Source organism: Topomyia yanbarensis, chromosome 1 (genome assembly GCF_030247195.1).
Source record: "Topomyia yanbarensis strain Yona2022 chromosome 1, ASM3024719v1, whole genome shotgun sequence".
NCBI lineage: Eukaryota > Metazoa > Arthropoda > Insecta > Diptera > Culicidae > Topomyia > Topomyia yanbarensis.
In genome coordinates, this window is record NC_080670.1 from 211,040,006 (window position 1) to 211,061,295 (window position 21,290).

Below are 21,290 nucleotides of genomic sequence, written 5' to 3' on the forward strand. Positions count from 1 at the left end.
TTTCGAAATGCAACCAATTTATTTGAAAGAATTCTTCTGCTAAAATGTGAGAAGCTGATTCAAAACAAGTGGCGCAATAAATATGCTTTCTTTACTAATTAGAATGCTTGTTAAGCATAGATAAGTTCATCAATGAAATCACTCTGGAGTGTACCTTGTTTATTTTTGAAAAGATATATTAGAGTACCGATATTTAACCGGTACAGCGGATTTCAGTACAGTCGTGATTCGCTGGTTGGTCACTTTTTAACTGGACCGCTTTTTAGTTGGACCTCCGCTAGTTGGACCATTGTCCACTTAAGAAGCATCTGAATATAAAAATCTCGTGTCAAATTCACTTTGACAATCAAACTGACAATAATTAGGGATGTGAGCAGATATATTTTCACTCCAAATAGCAAATCAAATTCGTTAGTTGGACAGAGGGTGTGACCCAACCAGCGAATCACGACGGTGCCGCGATACCGTTTCTTGTAAAAAAGTAGTCGGTATTAGGAACTCTGTATAAAATCTTACAATCTGAATTGACTAAAAACTGATTTTTTAAACTTTCATGAAGAACGATGCTTCTCATTGCATATTTGAAGAGATTAGAGTGCAGTGACCTTTGCCGGAAATCTTATGTAACAGAATCGTCTACAAGTTCTGAATACCATTATCATTTAATTCCCCAGAATGAAAGTAGAAAAATTATATAATGTCAATACTTACACCACCCCATCCAAGTGCCCGAGCCAGATCGTTACCGGTTCCGAGCGGTAGCACGCCAACCGCCGGCGGAGGCACAAAGTTGATCTGATCCAGCACCGAGAGAACCCAGCCGACAGTTCCATCTCCACCGCAGGCCAGCACCCGCAGCTGCGGTACTTTGCGGAACAATTCCAAACTAGGAACGAGACAGATAATAGATTAATAGTTCATTCTTTCCGTAGAATCAATGTTTTTGGACGTTACCCCATTTTCGGTCCACCTTGCGTCAGATCGAACACCTGTCGAGGATTGAGCAACCACTGGAACTTCTGGAGCAGCTTAGCACCCTGTCAAACGAAAAATAATCTATTATTGAACAATCACGGAAACAAACCACAAATAACCCTACCTGATTCCCGCCGGATTTCGGATTGATAAACACCAGCACCGGGGTGAGATTCGCCGTCGGAATGGGTTTGATCACAAAGGTCCGCGGTTCCTTCGTTACGGTCGCCTTTTTGCCAGTCTTCTTTTTCTTCTGGGGTGTTTTCCGCAGGGACGACTTGAAGCTACCCTTCCGCGGTAGCTTCACAATCCAGGACGGGGGTACCACGATACCGCGGTGGGCACCTGCTTGTTTGGGGGTTGAAGTGTTAGAGAAAAAAAACAGACAACTATCTCGTTTCGAATGTACTTACCCAGCGTACACTCCTCGCCGATCCGTTCCGGGTTGAAGCATGCTTCCTTGTTATGATATGATGATTTACACCAGGCACATGATAAAGCAACAATTTCCTTAGAGCTAAACGAGAGCTTCGCCTGTAGGGACTGCAATGTGAAAGAGAAAAGGAATTGGTTTAGTTGTTTGCTTCTGTTCGGTTTGAGAAAAGTTTCGATGGGTTTAAATGTGTTACAAATATAAACCCTCTCTTATTCAGGCGAGGAATAGAGTGGTCTATTCAATTATTTCAATTTCCTGGATTGGGAGTTCGAAAAAGCTTTATATTTATTGTTGGTTCTGAACATGCGGTGTTCCACTGTCTGCAACAATAGGCAAAATATGGAAAGGGATGAGTGTGTATAACAAAGGTAAATAAAGTACAACTTGTTTAAAATTTCCGTCTGTTTTTTTTCGCTCTAGTGCATGGAACTGTTTGCTTGCTTGCGGATATATATTCATGCGGTATACAAAATGATAAGTGATCCCTTATTTTGACTGGTTCAGAGGGTATGACATTGGTCTAATAATCCGATCTTCGACGGTTTGAGCTCCTATCAGGGATTCTTAGTGTCAGTTGAATTGTTATACTAACTCTATGATGTCTATCGAACTTAAAGGTTCACTTCCGCTACAAAAAGTAGTACCAAGGCTTTTTTTTTTACAAAAGTGATAAATCGATACCGATTCGAACCAAAGTGTTCACAAGAAACAGCTGGTTGCAAAAAAATGAAGGGAAAACGTATTACAGGTTTTCCACCATATATACGAAATAAAATATGATATTGTTATTTCATCGTTTGCTTCCACTTTTCAGTGAATTTTTTCTCCACGCTTTTACTGTGGTTGCCAGTGGAGAACTCTTTCCCTTTTCAATACTCTGATCGGATTACCCATCAGTCCTGATACCGTTCAATCATCCTCTTTCCCGGTTATCCTAGTTACTGACTGGGTTTGTGTCCATGCGCTTCCCCTCCACTTGATTGATGTTCGAATAGCCGTCGTCGTGATGCAATGGGAACAGCAATGCAATCAATTAAGAATACAACTTTTGAATCGAGGCTTCTCTTTCTCCCATTTAGATCGATCCATGTCTCGCTTTCAACTGACAAGTGGAACAATGTGGTCAAACTGTATCGTTTGCTAAAAATTCCACCGTTTGATTGGTTACGTCCATCATGACATCTAAAGTCGAGAAAGTGCCTGCACGAAATTCTATCAAGTAGAGGAAGCATCTAGATCTACAGAACAGATCCAGAAGAGACCAGAAAAACTCACGGAAAATATTAAAACCACAACTATATTTTTTCCAGCAAGTAAATTTATGTTTTATAAATACTAAAAATAAATTGTTTTAACGATACTGTTCATATTTTCATTTTGAAATAGGTGGATTGTTAATGACATAGAAAAACTATACAATCCCGAACACGGACATCAACATTAACATACTAACTGCAAAAAAGGTCCAAAACAAACCATCCTAAAGTGAATGTGATATGTTACGAAATTGATTTTAAGTGAACTGTGGTCAACTGTTATGGATACGAAAAATGGAATTGAATTTGAAAGAAAACAACTGGTCACGAGATAAGCTATTTCAGTAGGTAAATTAAAGTTTTATAAATACTAAAAATAAATTGTTTTAATGATACTGATCATATTTTCATTTTGAAATAGGTGGATTTTTGATGACAATGGAAAAACTATACAATCCCGAACACGGACATCAACATTAACATACCAACTGGAGAAAGGGTTCAAAGCAAACCAACCTGTGAAGTGAATGTGATATGTTCCGAAAGTGAGTTAAAGTGAACTGTGGTCGAGTGTTACGGATACGAAAAATGGAGTTGAATTTGAAAGAAAACAACTGGTCACGAGATAAGCCTTTTCTACAGCTTTTCAAACCTATGAGAAGCCAGTGAAAAAATGTGAATTCCAGCTGTCAAACCTATCGATGTGCCGACAACTGAAGGAAAAATAGTAAGTATTTTACAAACAGTACAGCCCAGATGTAGAGTGAACTCAACTGCGTTATTTAGACGTCTTAAAAGTTTATAAAGCTTTTAACACCTTACTAATATAGCGTTTTGTTCCTCTGTGATGCAGTGAAGTGGGACAATTCCGCCGTGTATTTCAAGTGAAACCAGTGAGCACGGGACAAATACATTCCATGCAACTTCTGAAAAGTTTCTGGTATAAGCTGAACTATGAATGTGGAAGTTTAAGTACGCGATGTTGTTTACACACACTCTGAAATTGGAAGGGGAAATAAGTTTTGGTAACAAAAGTGCAACCGTTTGACAAGTAAGTTAATTCCGTTGTGTTTTTCGTTTTCTGATTAAGGTATGTACAGGTTGGAAAATTGCCGTTCCTAAAGACGAGCCGATTCGTTTCATTCTAGATGAAATACCATACATCTCCATTGGATAGTAGTTTCCCTCCAATCCATCATTTCATTCTAATTAACCCTGAAGAAGACAGATTTGCTAGCGAATCTTTAATGACTTTGACCCTGATGATAGACAGAAGACGGTTTGGATGCTGTGACGACAAGTGCCCTTCACTACTAACACACTCCAGTCGCATTCCAAATGCAAGAATGCAGTCGAAGACGAGCAAGGAAGGGGAGATCTTTTCTCTTTAATAAGAGAAAAACATAATTTATTTTATATTTCATTTTGCGTACTTTGTAGAACGAGGTTGGATTCCCGCACACAAAGCTAGGAGTACTTTTGCATACAAAGAAAAGACCGAAGCATAAAAGTCAGCGATGTTGCTTTGGCTGGTAAATAGGTTGGCTGGTTCGTACTTGGTGCTCAAGTACCAGATGATAACCTCGTCATACTCGTCCCGCGCGGAGCTGTGGAATATTCCAGTGTAATAATTCACTCGTCAAAGGGCAATAACAAACCGGGGAGAACAAAGGAACCGGAGAGCAGGGCAGCGAATGCTCGAGCGATGGAATGATTCGTGAGATAAACCCATTTCGTCTAATGGGATTGAATGTTGATTTCATGCTGTTTAAATAATTCATAATCGGATCTTTTCGGGCTTTCGTATCTGGGTCCATCGTACTTTTGCATTGGCATTTTTGAGATAATAGTTGTAAATTGAGTGTTTAATCCATTCTCGTCATCAGCATTGTTTAAATCGAGTATTTAAAACGATTCGTTGTTTGATGCTGCTTCTTGAAAACGATCATGCGTCTACATTTAGATTAAAACTATACACCATGGACCTCCATCGAGAGTTCATAACCTTTAGAAAAGTTTATCAGACCTTTTCATTTCTTCAAATATGCTAGAAAACATTTTTCAACGTGTATACGATGCACTCACGAAACTGAGAAGTGTTAAATTACGCAGAAACCATGTTACAACCCGACTCCAAATTCCAAGAACAAACTTTCGCTTCAAGTGCATTTCAAATTTCACTTGAACAATTAGCCAGAAGCAGACGAACAACTGAAACCGAGCTAAAAAAAAGTTGTATTTATCTTCGAAAGAAGGTACACCGGTGGGAGGCGGGAGTCAAAAGAACGTGGAAAAAAAACGCAAGTAGAATAATTACACAACTTTGACAAGCTACAAGTTCCTGCGGCAGCTACTGCGGCAACACGATTACGGGACCATTGCGGATTCGATTTACCGAACTGTTGGATGATGTTGGTTGCGGGCGGCAGAGAGAGTGATGGACGAACACAGGATGGCTTTCGGTGCAGAGCCCAAAAGCCGACGACTGACTGACGCAGAAACTAGGGCGGTGAAGAAATTTTACGAGAACACGATAATCATCGTAATCAGGATAATTAGCTACCGAACCCGGTTTCAGTTGGGCCGTTCTTCGAAAAAAGGGGGGGAAAGTAGGTGGTATCGGGTTAGGTTTTATCCTTGAAAGGTTGCTGTTTAGTCAAGCAGCAGCAATCTTGCTCAGAATGTAATGTTGAAGCAAGCTTGTCGGGTTGTTCGTGCTAAAAAAAGTGCAATGAATTTCACTAATTAAATGTAAGGCAAGGAAAAGCATTTTGCATTCTTGAACATAAGAATATATAAGTGAACCGACCTCCTTTTTCGTCTATTTAATAGTCAGCTTACCCTCTAGACATGTTTATGACAAGTACCTGGACGGATAACATTTTCCATTTTTTTTTAATATTCATTCAGATTTTGTTTATATCATATCAGTTTTGTATATCATATTGTACCGTTAAATTACTCATCATGATAATTTGCTTTTAGGACGGCTTTTTTCTACACCGCGGACACCATAATCAACGTATCGGTCAACCAAACCATATAGTATACATTAGTGTAAGTGATAGTAGCAGTATTGCTAGCATCCCCTAACACGGACTTCAAAACTAACATACCGACTGCAATAAGGCACCGAGGTCAACCGATTGCAGTGATTGTGATACATGTCGGAAGCGACTTAAAGTGGACTATGGTGGCACGATTCGAGTTTGTGGATAAGAAAATTGGAATTGGATTTGAAAGAAAATATTTCTTAAATATAGTGTGATGTCGATTTCATCGTCTCTATGGCAATTGAAAAATAATGCTACAATAGTGAACATTAAAACAAGTGATAGTAACAGGAATGCTGCGTTTCCTAACACAGACTTCAACATTAACATACCAATCGGAACGAGGTTCCGAAGGAAACCAACTGAAGTGAGTATGAACCATGCCAAAAGAGTTAAAGTGAATTTTAGTGTCATGATTCGAGTTTATGCATACAAAAAATGGAATAGAATTTGAAAGAAAATATTTCTTATACATAGTGTGACATCGATTTCATCGCCACTGTGGTAATTGGAAAATAATACTACAATAGTGAACATTGAAATAAGTGATAGTAACGGGAATGCTGCTTTTCCTAGCACGGACTTCAACATCGACATACCAATCGGAACGAGGTTCTGAGATAAAGCAACTGAAGTAAGTATGAATCATGAGTTAATGTTAAATATAGTGCCACAATTCAAGCTTATGAATATGAAAAATGAAATTGAATTTGAAAGAGAACAATTGGTAGCGAGATAAATCGTCGATTACTGTAGTTTAAAAACCAATTTCTTCTCATTACTAGTCCCCGACAGAGTCGAATAGTTGCATGCGTTCTTGTAGATCTTGCGCGTCTTTTGAGAAAGATACAGCAACTACAATTCTTCACATGTTGATTCCGCCAGACTGCGTTCTTTCCGGCGATAGACGGATTTACCGTTTTCGTTCCCACGTTCTGACGAGTGGTTTGCTGTAGCTGCATACTTCTCGACCAGTACTGCGCTACTCTAGCATTCTTCGAGTGGAGTATGTGCAAATTACTGCTCTTCAGGCTTTCGAGGATCTGCGCGTAGATTGTTGCGACTTCACTCTGTTCTGGTTGATCTAAACTATACAGTGGCAAGCACCAACAGTATTAGTGTCAGTACTCTGCTGAAGGCATTCCATGCGCTCCATTTCGATACATCTCTGACACAATATTCTTTACGTTAAGCGAAGGCATTTTCCTTCGAATATTGGAAAGACGAGGAGGACCACATGCTCCGGTGTTTCCTCGACGTCAGATTCCCTGGGTAAGATAAAAGGTTACTTCACCATGCTTCCTATTTATCCAGGTCGAGAGAACCGGTATGAGTCTACCTTCCTTTTCCCGACGAGTCTCAATCTTGCTGCCAATTGGCCATCGAGTCAGCTCTCAGTGTTTTCCGTATTACCCTGGTCCCCTTCCGCTTATAGCATTCGTTATCTTCCACCAGGATGATGCCGATAGGGTTCATTTCTGCGATAACGAAGACTGCCTCTGATGAGATAGTCTAGTACGCGCCTTTTCGCGGGCATAGTCGACATACAACGCCCGCTTCAAGACGATGACGTGCTCCCGGACAGTGATTTCGGATCACTGCAGCGCTTAGCAATTTGCTGCCTAATTGCCCCTTCGTATTGTTTTGGCTTATCTGCAACTGAACTCCTTGCATTCAGTTTCCAATCCTGTCGATCGACTCCATCGCCAACCTATCAATCTCTTCCGGTATCTCTTCCAGTACCGTTACTACGATGTCGTCCGCGAACCCGACGATCTCTACACCCCTAGGTTACTTCAGTGTCAACTCGCCGTTATACATCCCGTACCAAAGTTTTGGACCCGGGAAAGAGCCTTTCGGAACTCCTGCCGTAATTCTAACCGATTTTTATGCCCTGTTTGTCTCGTAGATCAGGACTCGGTTCTGGAAGCAACTCCTTAGAATTCTACACAGGTAGCTAGGCACTCTCATTTTGTGCAGTAATTCTACAATGGCTATACCCTATTGAATGCGTTCTTGACGTGTGCTAGCGCCCTGGACAGATCTGAAGGTATGTTTTTGTAAAGACAGCAATCAACCTTCGACTTAACTTCCGCTGGCATACCTTCGTCATATAGCCACTTTACATGATTCCTGTCATATTCCGTTGCAAAGTTCCAACAGGTAAGTTTCACCGAGGTCGTTGAGATGTTCTGAGGTGAGAAATTTGTAGTCATGTCTTCCTTCGGAAGGGAAATAATGCCGTTGGTCCCGATCCATATGTTGATGGGCCGGTCGGATGGGTTGATGTCGTCGGTCTTAAGCGAACGCACGGTTTATGGCGTTTATTGCATTTTATTAATAACACCCTTTTCTTTCTGAAAAAAGGTGAGAGCGTCGAATGGAAGCCTGGTACTCCTTCAATGATCGCAATTCAATGAAAAAACAGATGACCATAAACTTATTTAGCTGCGTTGGTATTGTGCAATTTTGACGTTTTCCTTGGGAGGCTAACAAACTGCTCCCGGGCTTAACGGCAGGGAGGTAGCATAAAAATTTGAGATCTCAGTGTGCGTAAACGTCAAATATCTCAATGACCTCTAAAAACTCCGACAGTCGGAAAATTACATGGGGACGCGTGGTTGCTGGTTCAAAAATAATTTTACTGGGAAGACATTATTGTCTTTACGACTTTGCTTACGGATCGCAAGGATCGTTTTATTTCTAGGAACGATTACATGAAATTGTCAACAACAAACAATAGACTTTCATTTAAATCGAACTTCTAACTCTCTAACGCAGGTAAAAATTGTCTGCTCTGGAGCAGGTAATTGGATACTCTTTGAGATTACGTCTGTCTGTTATGTTTTTCTTTGCCAGGGGGCCTTCACTTGTAACGAAGCACGTGCAACTTTCGCCTTAACTTTACATCGCCCTTTGTTTTAAAAATAACACTTACTGCGCCGGCAGCACCCAGACAGACGGATACTAAAGACTGATAGATAAGAAGATACGGGCCCTTCTTTTGATGATGTTAGGATGTTATTTTTTCCCGGAACCTTGTTCGCAAGATATTATTTTGTTTCATTTTACTCCATGTCAGCAGGGTGTCAGTGACGGCTCGTTTTGAACTGAATCGGTAGTCTAGTGCCTTTATGTGACAGGCTAGAACAACACGAAACAACAGGTATTTCATGGAAGTAGACTCCCCGTGAGCATCGCTTACTTTGATTTCAAAATTGCTCGACGCATGGAATTTCGTTTAACCTCTCGAAACAATATGCGAATCTCAAAATTCTTAGAACCCGCTAAATTTCCTTTAGCAATCCAAAGGAAACAAAATGTTCATCGTAAATATGACAACATACAAGATCAGTGAACCGGTGGTCAACTGTGGTAAATAAATTTGAAATTACTACCCCCATAAACAGTGCGTGTGTTTACTTTTCCGTTACATTTTAATATTTAATTCGTGACATTCTCGTCTGACCGTACGCTATAACCGGTTTGTGCTATGAACTGTGTCCAGCAGTGCCCCGGTTAGGTGGCGGGAGTAAAGTTAAAGTAACCGCCACGATAACCGCAGGTATTTAATTATTTACCCTTCCGAAAAGGCAACAATCGTGGTACAAAATTAATAATTCACACAAAAAAGCGGCTACCGGCTAATCTCGAATGGTATGACTGCAAATTAAAATATTTCACATTTTGCCACGCATGGTTCCACGGGCGGACACGGTACACTGTATATACTGGAACATTGCCATCCGATCCCATCAGAATGTCCACCCCCAGGGTAGCAGAGCAATGCCTCTCACATACACATACACATGCGGATGGCGCGTTGCTCATAATCGTGATGGCAATGTTGGTATTTTATATTACCTATGCTTGTAGAAGCTTGTGCGTCTGCTGAGACAGGGAGTGGAGAGAAAAGTAACAGATATAAACAAAGTAGGCGCTCTGGGCTTTTAGAAGTTATTTCCGTGAAGTGAGCATTTGACAGGTAATGCAGGGGTATACCGTGTTTTGTTTCATTATATATGAGACAATGCGCAACGAAGAAGGCATTTTAAGGTGTGTCAATCGAGAGGTGATGTAGGAGAAACATGGAGTTCACGGGTGAATCGTTTTATAGTCAATCCTGGGACGAAATTGTCAATGAATGAAAATGCGCTCAAAATGTGTAATGTGTATTTAATGGATTTCGGCACAAACTTGGTCAGTGATTGGAATGGAAGAATTCGTCTAATTTTTTTTGCCTACTTCTTCACCCTCGTTTAACGCTTAAGCCAGGTTTAAACGTAATGGTGTACCTGGTTTAAAAGTTAAGTGAGCGTGAAGAAATCGACACTTAGTTTGCCCGACGTTTATATATGTGATGTCAACTAAATAAAACTGGGAAATGGAAACACCTAGAGAAATGTGACTACGTACTAATTAATCAACAATGAAGCTTGTTCAGGTAACCGATAAAACGGTCCTTTCCAGAGTATAAAAAATATATTGAAGAATTTATTAAATTTTTACTCCAAGGCCAAAACTAATGCTTAGCAATTTAAGCAGCTTTTGCCGAAATCCAAATCCGTGTTTTACCCCACTTCGACTTCCATCAATTCCAATAGACGGTCCGGACAATGAATCCAAATTGGGGAAAAAACTGCAAACCAAACAAGACAGAACTAGGTCAAACTAAAGTATTACCTCGGAAGGGGGACGAGGCCACTGACACGTCGAGTTTACCCGTGCTGAGCACACCTTTGCAAATATAATAATTTGTGGGCTACTGTTTTTCTATAATCATTCTCGTCTAAGAGAATGAGGAAGGGGAAAACTCATTCCGGGACTGCTGAATCGTGTCTTCGTCAGTTGGATGATAATCTCATCTTATTCTGCTTCGTCTTTTTGCGATGATCCGAGGGCTGGAGGGTTGGCTGCCACCGGGTTTATTACACACCGGTTGAGGTTTTGTTTCGACGGGAAAAGAGCGAGTTTGGCAGAAGGTTATTAGAAGCCATTAAATAGCACTTTGGGTGTCTTGTTTTTGGCACCGTCGAGCACTCTGATTTGTGGGGTTGAGTCCTAAATTAGGTGCTATACTGCTTTTAATATTATGGCGAAAAAATAAAGATTCTCTTAGCAAACAATGGTTTCTAAATTGTAGTATCATAATTAAGTCACCAAATATCGTTTAATGTTACCTTAAAATAAGCTCATTACTCTAGAACCATCCTACAAATGAGCTGTTTTGTGTTCCGGTAAAGACACTGCTCAAGGGGATGTGGAGGATGAGCAGGAGATTTCATTAGTTTGGGTTTATTGCTGCTGTAACCACCACATACTCGAAGATTTCCGAAAAACGTTGTCTAATTAGGAAACGCTTTTTGCACGCTTCCCGGAACATGTCTAGAATGAACGTTAATAACCGATAGAAAAGATGGATACATTAGTATAAAAGGTAGCAAAAAGATGCAAAGGATCAGCTACGATTTTCAATGTAACAAACCGAGAAATTTGTTCGCCTGTGGCCGACATTCTCCGAACTTTGTGTAAACAGCGTCGTGTAATTATCCCAACTCATCCACTGTGCAGAATAATCCCCCAAAACGTGGGAGGAGGTTGTTGTAAGGAAAACTTTACCCCTTTACATTATGTTTCATCTGTTTTCACAATGTGCGAAAAAACATGCTGAAATAAGTTAGTTCTCTTTGCACGCAATGAAGGTACATTTTTGGGAGCAAAACCTCCTACTGTTTATGTTGGCAAGTTGTTTCATTCACTTAGCTGACTTTACTGTTGGCTGCACAAATCTCCGAAAAGAGCTACATTTGAATTTAAAAAATAGCTTTTGTTTCTTCATAGCTGCAAGTATCATAACACTACAAACAGTGTTTGGCAATCTGAAATTTACAATTTTTAAAAGTGAGTTTTTTGAAACGTTCCAAAGAAAGGATGGGCTAAAAAATTGAGTTCGGCAAGCAGTTTGTAGTCGCAGACTGAATATTCAAGAGCTGCAACAATAAGAGCAGTATCAGAACTCCAATCTACTGGTTTCAAGTAGCCCAACAACGCTTTGCAATGCCGTCAACATCGTCTTGCCCTGCGACGACAACTAGTCTCGATATGAAAAACTTCGCGCTCAAGTGGAACATTCGGAGCCGGCGAATCAACACCAGCGAGCTCATAAAGCTGTTTACCGAGAACGAACCAAGCTTCATCGCCCTACAGAAAACGAAAATGGAAAACCGCGTGGTTCAGACTGGTACTTGTCAACACTGGAAATACGGTCATTCGGGTTGGAGTATCTAAGCGATCGCGATTCGAATTAAACTAACAAATCAAATGACGGAGGTATATTCCTTCAAGTACCCAACCGTCATAAGAAAACGGATCGAACGATTGGAGAACCGTCCAGTATCCGGAAATTGAAAGACTGATCATTTTCGCTTCAACAATTGAGTCAGAAATTCGAATGGGCTATGCTAATAAGGATGAAATGGCATCAGATTTCATGGATATTAAAACTAATCTGCGCATTCTCACGCTGAAAAATTAATTTTGGTATCTTTCATATAGATCACTCATCCGATGCCTAAATTTTGGTCCCGTTCGCTGGTAATCGAATTCAATTCAAAGACCTATTTTATGTCCTTGTTCGTATAAGTTATAAGTATAAATCTACGAAGGACCAATCTGCTTTAAGGATTTTTTTCAGTATCTCCTATCATAGTACACTGGATAGCTGATAATCCTCGTGTAGCAATGGAGAACTTAGACGAAGGCTATATTCTATTATCCCAAAGGGAATCTACGATACCTTGGGCATGGGGATGAATGTAGGTCGGAATTTTATTCGTTTGTTCGTCCCGGATCATGTTCAACCACTATACGTTGGGTACGCATCTGCGGCATACATGGCTTGTGAAGAGTAGTCTGTGCGCTTAAGACGAGGGCAGCAACGACATCGAGCACGTTGTCTGTGTATACGAGGAGCATTGTGGTCTCAGATAAAGGAATCCCTTAGAGCTCGAGGTAAACCAGTCAATGCCTTAAATTGGGAGATCCAGACAAGCCGCGATTTACCCTATACGTTCCTCGCATATATTCCTATCTGTCCAAATTTAGCTCCTTAAGAGGGAGGTAATGGTTTCAGCGTTAAAAAACACTTTTTTCGATTTTTTTTAAATTTGCGTGAAGCGAATTGGATCAAAACTTTTGGACATTTTAGTGTATCATTTCGATAACATGCTGTAATTTTTCTATGCAAATATATCGACAAACGTCTCGAGGGCGAAGCTTATATTGCCGATCCGAATTAGAGCCCCTCTACGATATTGTCTGGAAATATAAAGAGATCTTGGAGCAAGGAGCGCCTTGGAGGTCTAACAGGAAACGAGTCGGAAGAGATCCACCCGTTGACTTGGTTCATAATGTGTTGGCATACCGAGGCTATAGCCGATGTCGTTAATTTTCCTTTGGTCATAAAGTTACAAGTTTATGTTCTTCCTTTCCCTAGCCATCTAAACATGTTTTGAGCTATCGATTTTGACATTGACAAATATTGCTTGCTTTTCATTTGTTTTTCGAGGAAAGCTGATCCTGACCATTTATTGTTACAAGAGCATCATATTTTATTATTGTTGTTTAGGAATCTTTGAAAACTAAAACACAGCTCTATGGGTAAGGACAAAGAAGCTTCCAATAATGATAAAATTTAAAGTAGAATTATAAAAAACAAAAATAATACTTTCGGAATGACTGAACAGAATGGTCAGATTGAAAAATATTCATCTCTAGCCTAAAAGATGACAAATTCCATAGATGGACCCTCGAACCAAATGAATAAACTGGACATTCGACTAGAACAAATCATACCAGCCTAGTAAATTGCCAAGAGTTTAGATTGGGAATTGGCAGAGCGAGACAAAAAAGCAGGCAACAATTTTCACCAATATCTAATTAAGATTTTGTTCTCACGGTAGCAGGAAAGAGCGAAACGAGTCACATTAACAAAGGTGTAATGTCTTTGAACAAATATTCCACTCCCATATTCAGTAACAATCTAACATTTTGGCCTGATGCAGTTGTAAATTTATTATTCAATGCATCGTAAACAATAAAAACAAGTATATTAATCAAAATAGACTTATCGTGTTTCTTGACCCCAATCTTGTTAAAAAAGTGTCGGAACCTTATGTACTAAAAAAGGTTTGATACTAAGTTAATACTGCGTCAAATGCCGGTTTTTTTTAAAATGTCGGATTCTGCCAGATTCTAGATATTTGGGCTACACTGTATGCGGTACTTTCGCGAACAAACTTACCTTACGCTATGTGAAGTGTTCGGCAGCGGTTTTCTACTGGTTTCTAACAGTTCAAATTTAGATTATTTTCTGAGTTCGTCTTTGAATAATACCCATGTTGACTCGCTGTGAATAATTGTCCTCTAGTCGGTGATTGATCTCGCGAAATACTTTTCCTTCCAATGCTATTTCTTTTTTTTCATGTGCGCATACACTTTAACACTTTCTGCTTACTCACTTTGATGTTTTTGGGTTATCTCGAAAAAATGTATCCAACAGTAGTTTTCTTTCAAATGCTATTTCATTTTTTTATCCATAATTTGCGACACCATAGTAAACTTTAACTCACTGTAGCTTACCTCACTTTCACTTCAGGCGGCTTGCTTAGGAACTTTGTAACAGTTGCTACATTAATGTTGATGTCCGTGTTAGGGAAAGCAGAATAGGATTTCAATGTTTGCCAAATAAAAAAAAAATATTTCCCAAATATTATCTAGGGCACTCTTCATTATTGTTTTTCGAATTATTGCCCATCTGTCAATCGTAGCTGAGCCGCTGTTTGGAATTTTTTTCTGAAACCTTCAAAAAATAATTTGAGGAGACGGTTAACTCAAGTTCAACAATCAACACTACCAGACGGAAATTAACAAGTACCACCCACATTGCCCAACACAACGAGACCCTTAGCCGTCAGCCCCGTGGGAAACTAATAACTACATAATCGATTAATGAACCAACTTCCTTCCCCAAGCGATACAACAGGCGGCCGCGGACAGCCGAACCACTTACCTTTCCACACTGTTTGCACTTGCCCTTCTCGGTCCGCCGGTGGATCCAGTGGTGGGTTGTCTTGGTCTGCTCCCGGTACTGCCGGACACCCACATCCCGAAAGGTCGGTTTGCACTGCAGCTGGGCCCGTTCCATTAGCGCCGGGATGCAGCTGGCGTGGGCGATAATCTTGCACGCGGCGCACTTCATCCTGGGGCCGTGTTTCTGCGGAGATAACGAGAAAAGATTGATTACTATCAGACCGAAGCACGCTAAGGGTTAATCGATTGTCAATTATTGCTTTATAATGGAGTGGATCAATATAGACGGAATCCGGAGCCATGGTGGGAAAGTGTAGCTACTAGAACAGGTGAACGGCAATCTGTATAATCTCATTCACTGAACGTAACGAGAATTTTCAGGTCCCGTTCACCTAACAGTGAGGAGAACAGCCGAGTCTAGCCGATTGGCGCTAAGCCATATAATAATCGTATTTCTCGCGTTAAACTACGCAGTAATTTGATGCCTAACATTGTATATAGCAAAGTTTAACCAACTGAAAGCAAAATCTACTCACGATAATATTCTTCGCGTTTGCACCGTTCATGGTGCACCGAGATTGGAGTCAGATAGAGAAGGATACAGAGCGACAGTACATCACCGCAGGCATCCTCTGTGAGGTGGATGCTTGTGGTGATATAGTTGACATCGTAGCTAATCCATAAAGTGATATCTCAAACTTGCTCCGCTTGCAAGTGCACACGCGAATAAATCCGCCGGTAAAATTGCGAACTCAAATGGTTGTTTGTTCCGAAATAAGATATGCTTTTATTCAATTTGCGGACATTTATTTTTGAAAATTTGCATAACAAAAGGGGTAAAGCACCGCTGTGTCAAAATAGGAACTGTCAATCATTTCCTTCCGTGTCGAATTCAACTGCAGCAGACGATAAGAGTGAGACACTTGAAAGTGGCAGCAGACTTTCGGCTGAAAGTCATTTTCGAAAGCTGCATTCTACCACTATCACCATCACCACTCGAGTGGGTCCGTTATACAAACCAACCAACCAGCCAACCAACCAACGGCAGAGTCTGTGAGTGAAGGTTGCCGTAAGCTGGGCTTGTTGACGCGAAAGAACAGCCCCGAAAAGTGCCTTGTGTCTACCTACTCTCATATGTGTGATTCGAGCTGGCAGGTGAGCGTGGCTGTGTGTGAATCAAAGTGGAAAAGCTGTGACTCCTGCATTAATTTCGAGTGAGTGATACGACACGAATGTCAGCTCTCGGAAATGACGGACAGGTTTTCACGGATTTGTGCGAGTGGGAACTGGGAATGGGAACATGGTTTTGGTTGAAAAAACCCCTTTTTGCCGCAATTTGCTTAATTTGTCCTAGTCTTCTATCATTTAGTATTCATACGGTGGTTCATCAGCATCTTTCAAAATTAACTTTAACTGCGTATTAAACTTATTGATTAATTGGGTATAGTCAACTGGAGCCCTGACAGATTGAGGATTGAATAGCGTGGGAAATACGCATTGTAGCGTCTGAGTGGTTTGGATAATGTTTGTTTTCTATACGTTTTTGAGGATCTTTATGCTTTTATCCACCATCGTAACAAAACATCTTAGGCGAGGATTTATAATTTGCACGGTATTATAATTTTAAATTCAGGTTTACAGCATTATAATGGAACCGAAAAGAATCGATGTGTAGTAAAAAAGTCTACATGCTAAGTATGTACGGGAATATACGGAAGTTCTTTCCCCACAAGATAAGGTTCCTAACCTACATGCTAGCCTATTTTGCCTGTCACCTACAGAAACCTTTTCGTGGAACACGCCTAAGTGCTTCAGTTCACATTGCAGACAAAGACCGACAGAAAATAAATATAAAAGCATCTACCGCCGGGCAGGCAACCTTTGCTCGTACGAGTTCGACAATTCGAAAATAATCCTATTAGTCCTGTTTCATTGCACTGCCGTTCGAGTGTCTCTAAGGAGTAAAGTGTTAATACTTCCTCCTCCCGGCACCATGCACAACCCCCCTCATCAGGTCAGAAAGTAATAAACGAGGTTCATCCAAGCCAATTTCGGACAGTTTCGCCCCATTTTCACCTTTCCTTTTTCCGGCCTGAAGCTCCCCCGTACTCCAGTGATGTATAGTTCTAGTTTAGTCTAGCTTCATTACATCGAAATCCAATAAAAGCGTAATCAAGTTGTGGCAGATGAATAAATACAATCAACTGTGTCAATGACATTTCCCATTTATATAGACACTACGCAGTGTGTGAAATGGTGCGTAAGTGGTGATAAGTGTCAGTATGTATGCGTGATATGTTCCATTGAATTGCATCAAAATTAATTCAGGGAGAGCCGGGGGCAAAGCAATCATGTTTCGATTATCACAGTTGATCAAATCATAACCGCAGGAGCAGTATAATTTGAAATACATTTGATAGGCTTCCTTAAACGAATTTGAACTAGGTTTGAATCGATAGGCCCCCACAAACTGTCCTAATTTCCTCACAGAAAATCAATCATTTATGTACTGTCAAAAATGAGTCACTCGTTCGAGCTACAGCAACTATGATTGGAAATAATATTTCAAAGTTGACATGTGAAAATGATTGCTGTAATCGGTATCAGTTTGTTCAATTTATAAAAAACTTGGTTCCACTACGCTACGATAGTCCGTCCAGCAATTTCCACATTTGTTCCGAATCCATCATGACAAGACTCATAAAAGAAGATTATGAACTGAAGAGCAGTTTCCCAGCACGATTGCCACGGACGAGTGACTATCGGAAAAAAATGAAAACAAAAAAGGCATCCACGTCGTACGTCAGCTCGAGTTTGCTTAAGGAAAATACCGTAGTCGGTGTTTTTTTTTCTTCATTTTCCAAATACGGCCACGGCCTACTACCAACAGGATGGTTTGGAATTTGGTGGTACAGGCGGGCGTCGAATAGACAGTCAGAGCTAGAAGGAGGAGGTGCTGGAAAAGGGCTGACTGATGGAGCCGTAATGGAATTTGACGCTCCTCTGTCATACTGCCAAATTGTGGATGGTTTGGTCGTAGAGGTTGAAGATTTCAAGCGGAGAATAAAAGGGGGAAGCAATTTGAGTGATAGATATATGGGAATGTAGATTGGTGCTTTAAATATTCAATATCTGACAGTGAATGCGGTATTGGGAATTGGAGGGCCCTAACCGAAGGGTTAGATAAGCATATTGAAGTTTTGGATTGATGTGAGTTTTAACAATCAATTTGAGAGTATACTGCCGAAAAAAGAAAATTGAATTGATAAGATAGACCTCTTTTCAAGCCGACAATGGAAATACTACGAGCCGAACCAGGAACATCACTTTCTCGTTCAAAATGATTCACACATCTGTATCTGATGAAGTTTTTCAGACTCGCTTAATTCTATCCGTCGCTTCCATATATTCTCTCGGCCCATTTCCGTTGATTCAATTTTATTTTAATGTTTCCCTCGGCCCTGTCCGCTCGTAAAAAGTTTAGAGGACCTTTGAGACGGTCGAATGATGTTTATTCATCAGTTTTCCCTAGGCACAAATGCGACGGCCCAGGAATTGCAAAGCCCAGGGCGACAAAGGTGTTTTGTCATCAGTTTACTGGTTATCTTCCACTTCGACGGGAATCTCACTGAACATCTGCGCATTTGAGCGGATGTACACAATGCATTCTGAAGGTAAGCTGAGGAAAATTTGGTGAATCTTTATACCACACCCCGGCAGTAATACTGCTGCTAGTTCATTAATAAAGTGTGAGAACAAGAGTGGTCCCAAATTGCTTCCTTGAGGAACACCCGATTTTTTTTTGAAAACGGAACAGAAAACACGTATCCAATTTGCACTATATGTTAGCGATCTCTCAGATACGATTCGAGCTAACGAATCAGATCAATAGACATTTGAGCGTCATATGTCCGGCTGGGAATCAGGGCACATTTCCAAATTTTAATTCACAAAATTCTAGCGAATAAAATGGATGATACAGTAAGCGAGTACTCCAGGAAAGAGTTCCGGGTTTTTCAGTTGTGACAAGTCGAAAGGGTACCCGCCAACCTGAAATTCTCATAACTATCCAATTTTCTATACGTTTTCGACACTTTTTTCAACATTACTTCGATGTTCTTTTTGACGTGACTGCGAATTGCATTGCAATTTGGGGACCCCTTCTCATAAATTTGGAAGAAATAGAAGGTAGAATTTTTAAACGTCAGTAACTGTCATTGTACTGAACTGAATTACATAATGTTTGCAGTAATCGGTTGGAAAAACATGCACTAATTTGGTATTAAATTTTAAAGTATGTATGACTTCTAAAATTGGCTCAATACACTGATTTTCAGGAAAATTTTCGGGAGCACGACACGAACCAAAATGTTCCAATCTATATCAGGCAGAATCGTCAATATGGAGCACCTAAGGGACATAATCGAATATTGGGAAGCTATGTAAAGCGCGCCTGAATTTTTGTTCTTCATTCGTCGTTCGCTTGTCGAATGAGAAGCATGTTGACACGCGGTCAGATGATGCAATAAGAAGAAGGCACTGTAGATTTTCGTTGGTGGGATCGATAATAATTACTCGTTAGCGCAAAACGATGTCTGGCGAACTGATAACGTGTACGGCAATACATTCGAAATACCTTAGATCTGACAGGTTTGTCGTAGATTTCCAATAACCCATGATGGTTAACGAGTTGGCCTACGCAGAGGATCATAATCAGTCAAGCGAACATTTATCACGGTAGTGAAGCATTCAACAGCACAGTTAATTTCTTCCGATTGCTTAAGTGTATGGCAATCTGTATGAAGGAATGCTGGTTCAAGTTTCAAGGAATCAACTCGGTGAAAGTTAAGACCATGATTATTTGGGATATCCTTAAAATAATCAAGTTTCGACAGACACTAATTTCAACGGTAGGGTGAATTGCATCTATTACAGAAAGAGGTTTAGCAGCTTCGTGGACCTGACAGCCGGCTAGTGCAGTCTCGCTCACTAAGACAACAATAATGCGCAGTAATTGCCTCCAAGGCAAGAAAGGACAGCTTTAAAGCGAAACGTCAACACGTGTTGAATCAACGAAGCTGTTCAATGTGTAGGATACAGTGACGAGCACGCCACCACCACATAATTTACTGCGATTTTTTTCTATGAATAGCATAGCTATCGCCAAAAATCTGGTAAGAATCTATCCTATCATCTAACTAGGTCTCGGTTAGAGCAATTAAGCCGTAATTGGAAAAGATTACTTGGAAAACTTCGTGAACTTTTGTTCATATTCCTCAGACGTTCGTGTAATAAATTCTCAGTTCATTGTTCGAGTCTGCGTCGAAAGTTGATTCGTCACGATTCCATGACGTCGATCCTAAGATGATATAATATTTGAGAGCCGAGAAGTACCTTTCGAAGCTTCAGTGGGCCATATACCGCTTCTTATGTTACCTGGCGAAACATGAATGTATGCAGGACGATAAATTAGGGCTCATTTGGTACAATAGTCATTTGGAATAAATCGGTTGGCGTAAACGTGATTTGGCATAATTTTCATTTAGTACAGTGAACATTGGCATAATGACAATTTATCAACTAAAGATTTATGTAATTTAAAAGAGAGATTTTCATATCTTTTCTATCAAAGAATAGCTATTGTTTAAAAGGAAAAATTACCAATGCTTTGTTGTATGGTTTCTGATACCTAATTCTGAACTGATCCTAATTATTGAAAGATAATCAAGACTGCCGAAAATTTTCTCCTTTTTTCAACCATGAGCTGTACTTTAATGCAAAAGTTTGTATGTTCTTAGCTTCACATAAAACTTATGGTTTCTTACTCAAAACAGAGTTTCCTTTTGAAATTATTGTGTAGATAAATCGAAGAAAATTGAGTGTGGGTTGGAGACCTTACTGTAAAGAAAGTTGGTTCTCTTACTTTCGATAACATATGTATCAATTTAAACAACATAAGCTATGTCCAACGTGCTACGACTATAATGAGTGCACTGCTTGGTACAGAAAGTTTGAAACTCGGGACTGGAGAGCAGAATGACGTGCTCGTATACGATTACCTCTAGAACGTCAAATGTTACGAAAGATTAATTCAGCAGTTTTATTGTTCTTCGGAGAGGTTTTTAGTTCGTAGATTTGGGATTACGTTTTAATGGCCAACATGCGTAATACTGTCAGAGCAGAGAGCTATATCTAACACCTCTTCCCGATTGCATCGCGCAAAAGGTGGGTTGAGCCACAAACACCCCCTCAATTAAATGGGGAATTCCTTTCTCACTCACGCTCCAGGAAAAAGCAGTCCCTTTTTGAGTCGGACTTTACCTTAAACTCGGGAGATATCATCGACAAGCAGACCCTGCTAGTGCGAGCTATAAAATCGAATGTGTAGTCGATTCCTGGCTGATCACCAACGCTTTCACGATATTGAAATCGGTACACCCTATGTTAGAATACGGCCGGACAAAGGTGGTTTCGGCCACG

The 21,290-nt window shown here is 40.3% G+C and overlaps 1 protein-coding gene across 7 annotated transcripts in view; it reads right to left on the reverse strand.

Annotated features, from left to right (window-relative positions):
• The window catches only part of LOC131691114 (eye-specific diacylglycerol kinase), a 256,899-nt gene that overhangs the window by 41,170 nt on the left and 194,439 nt on the right, over positions 1 to 21,290 (reverse strand). For all 7 annotated transcript variants that reach the window (XM_058977302.1, XM_058977319.1, XM_058977326.1 and 4 more), the window contains 5 exons: positions 14,791 to 14,994; positions 1,389 to 1,518; positions 1,100 to 1,320; positions 955 to 1,037; positions 712 to 886 (listed from right to left, as the gene is read on the reverse strand). In XM_058977302.1, the coding sequence (XP_058833285.1) occupies positions 712 to 886; positions 955 to 1,037; positions 1,100 to 1,320; positions 1,389 to 1,518; positions 14,791 to 14,994 (813 nt within the window). The remainder of the gene's footprint in view (positions 1 to 711; positions 887 to 954; positions 1,038 to 1,099; positions 1,321 to 1,388; positions 1,519 to 14,790; positions 14,995 to 21,290) is intronic.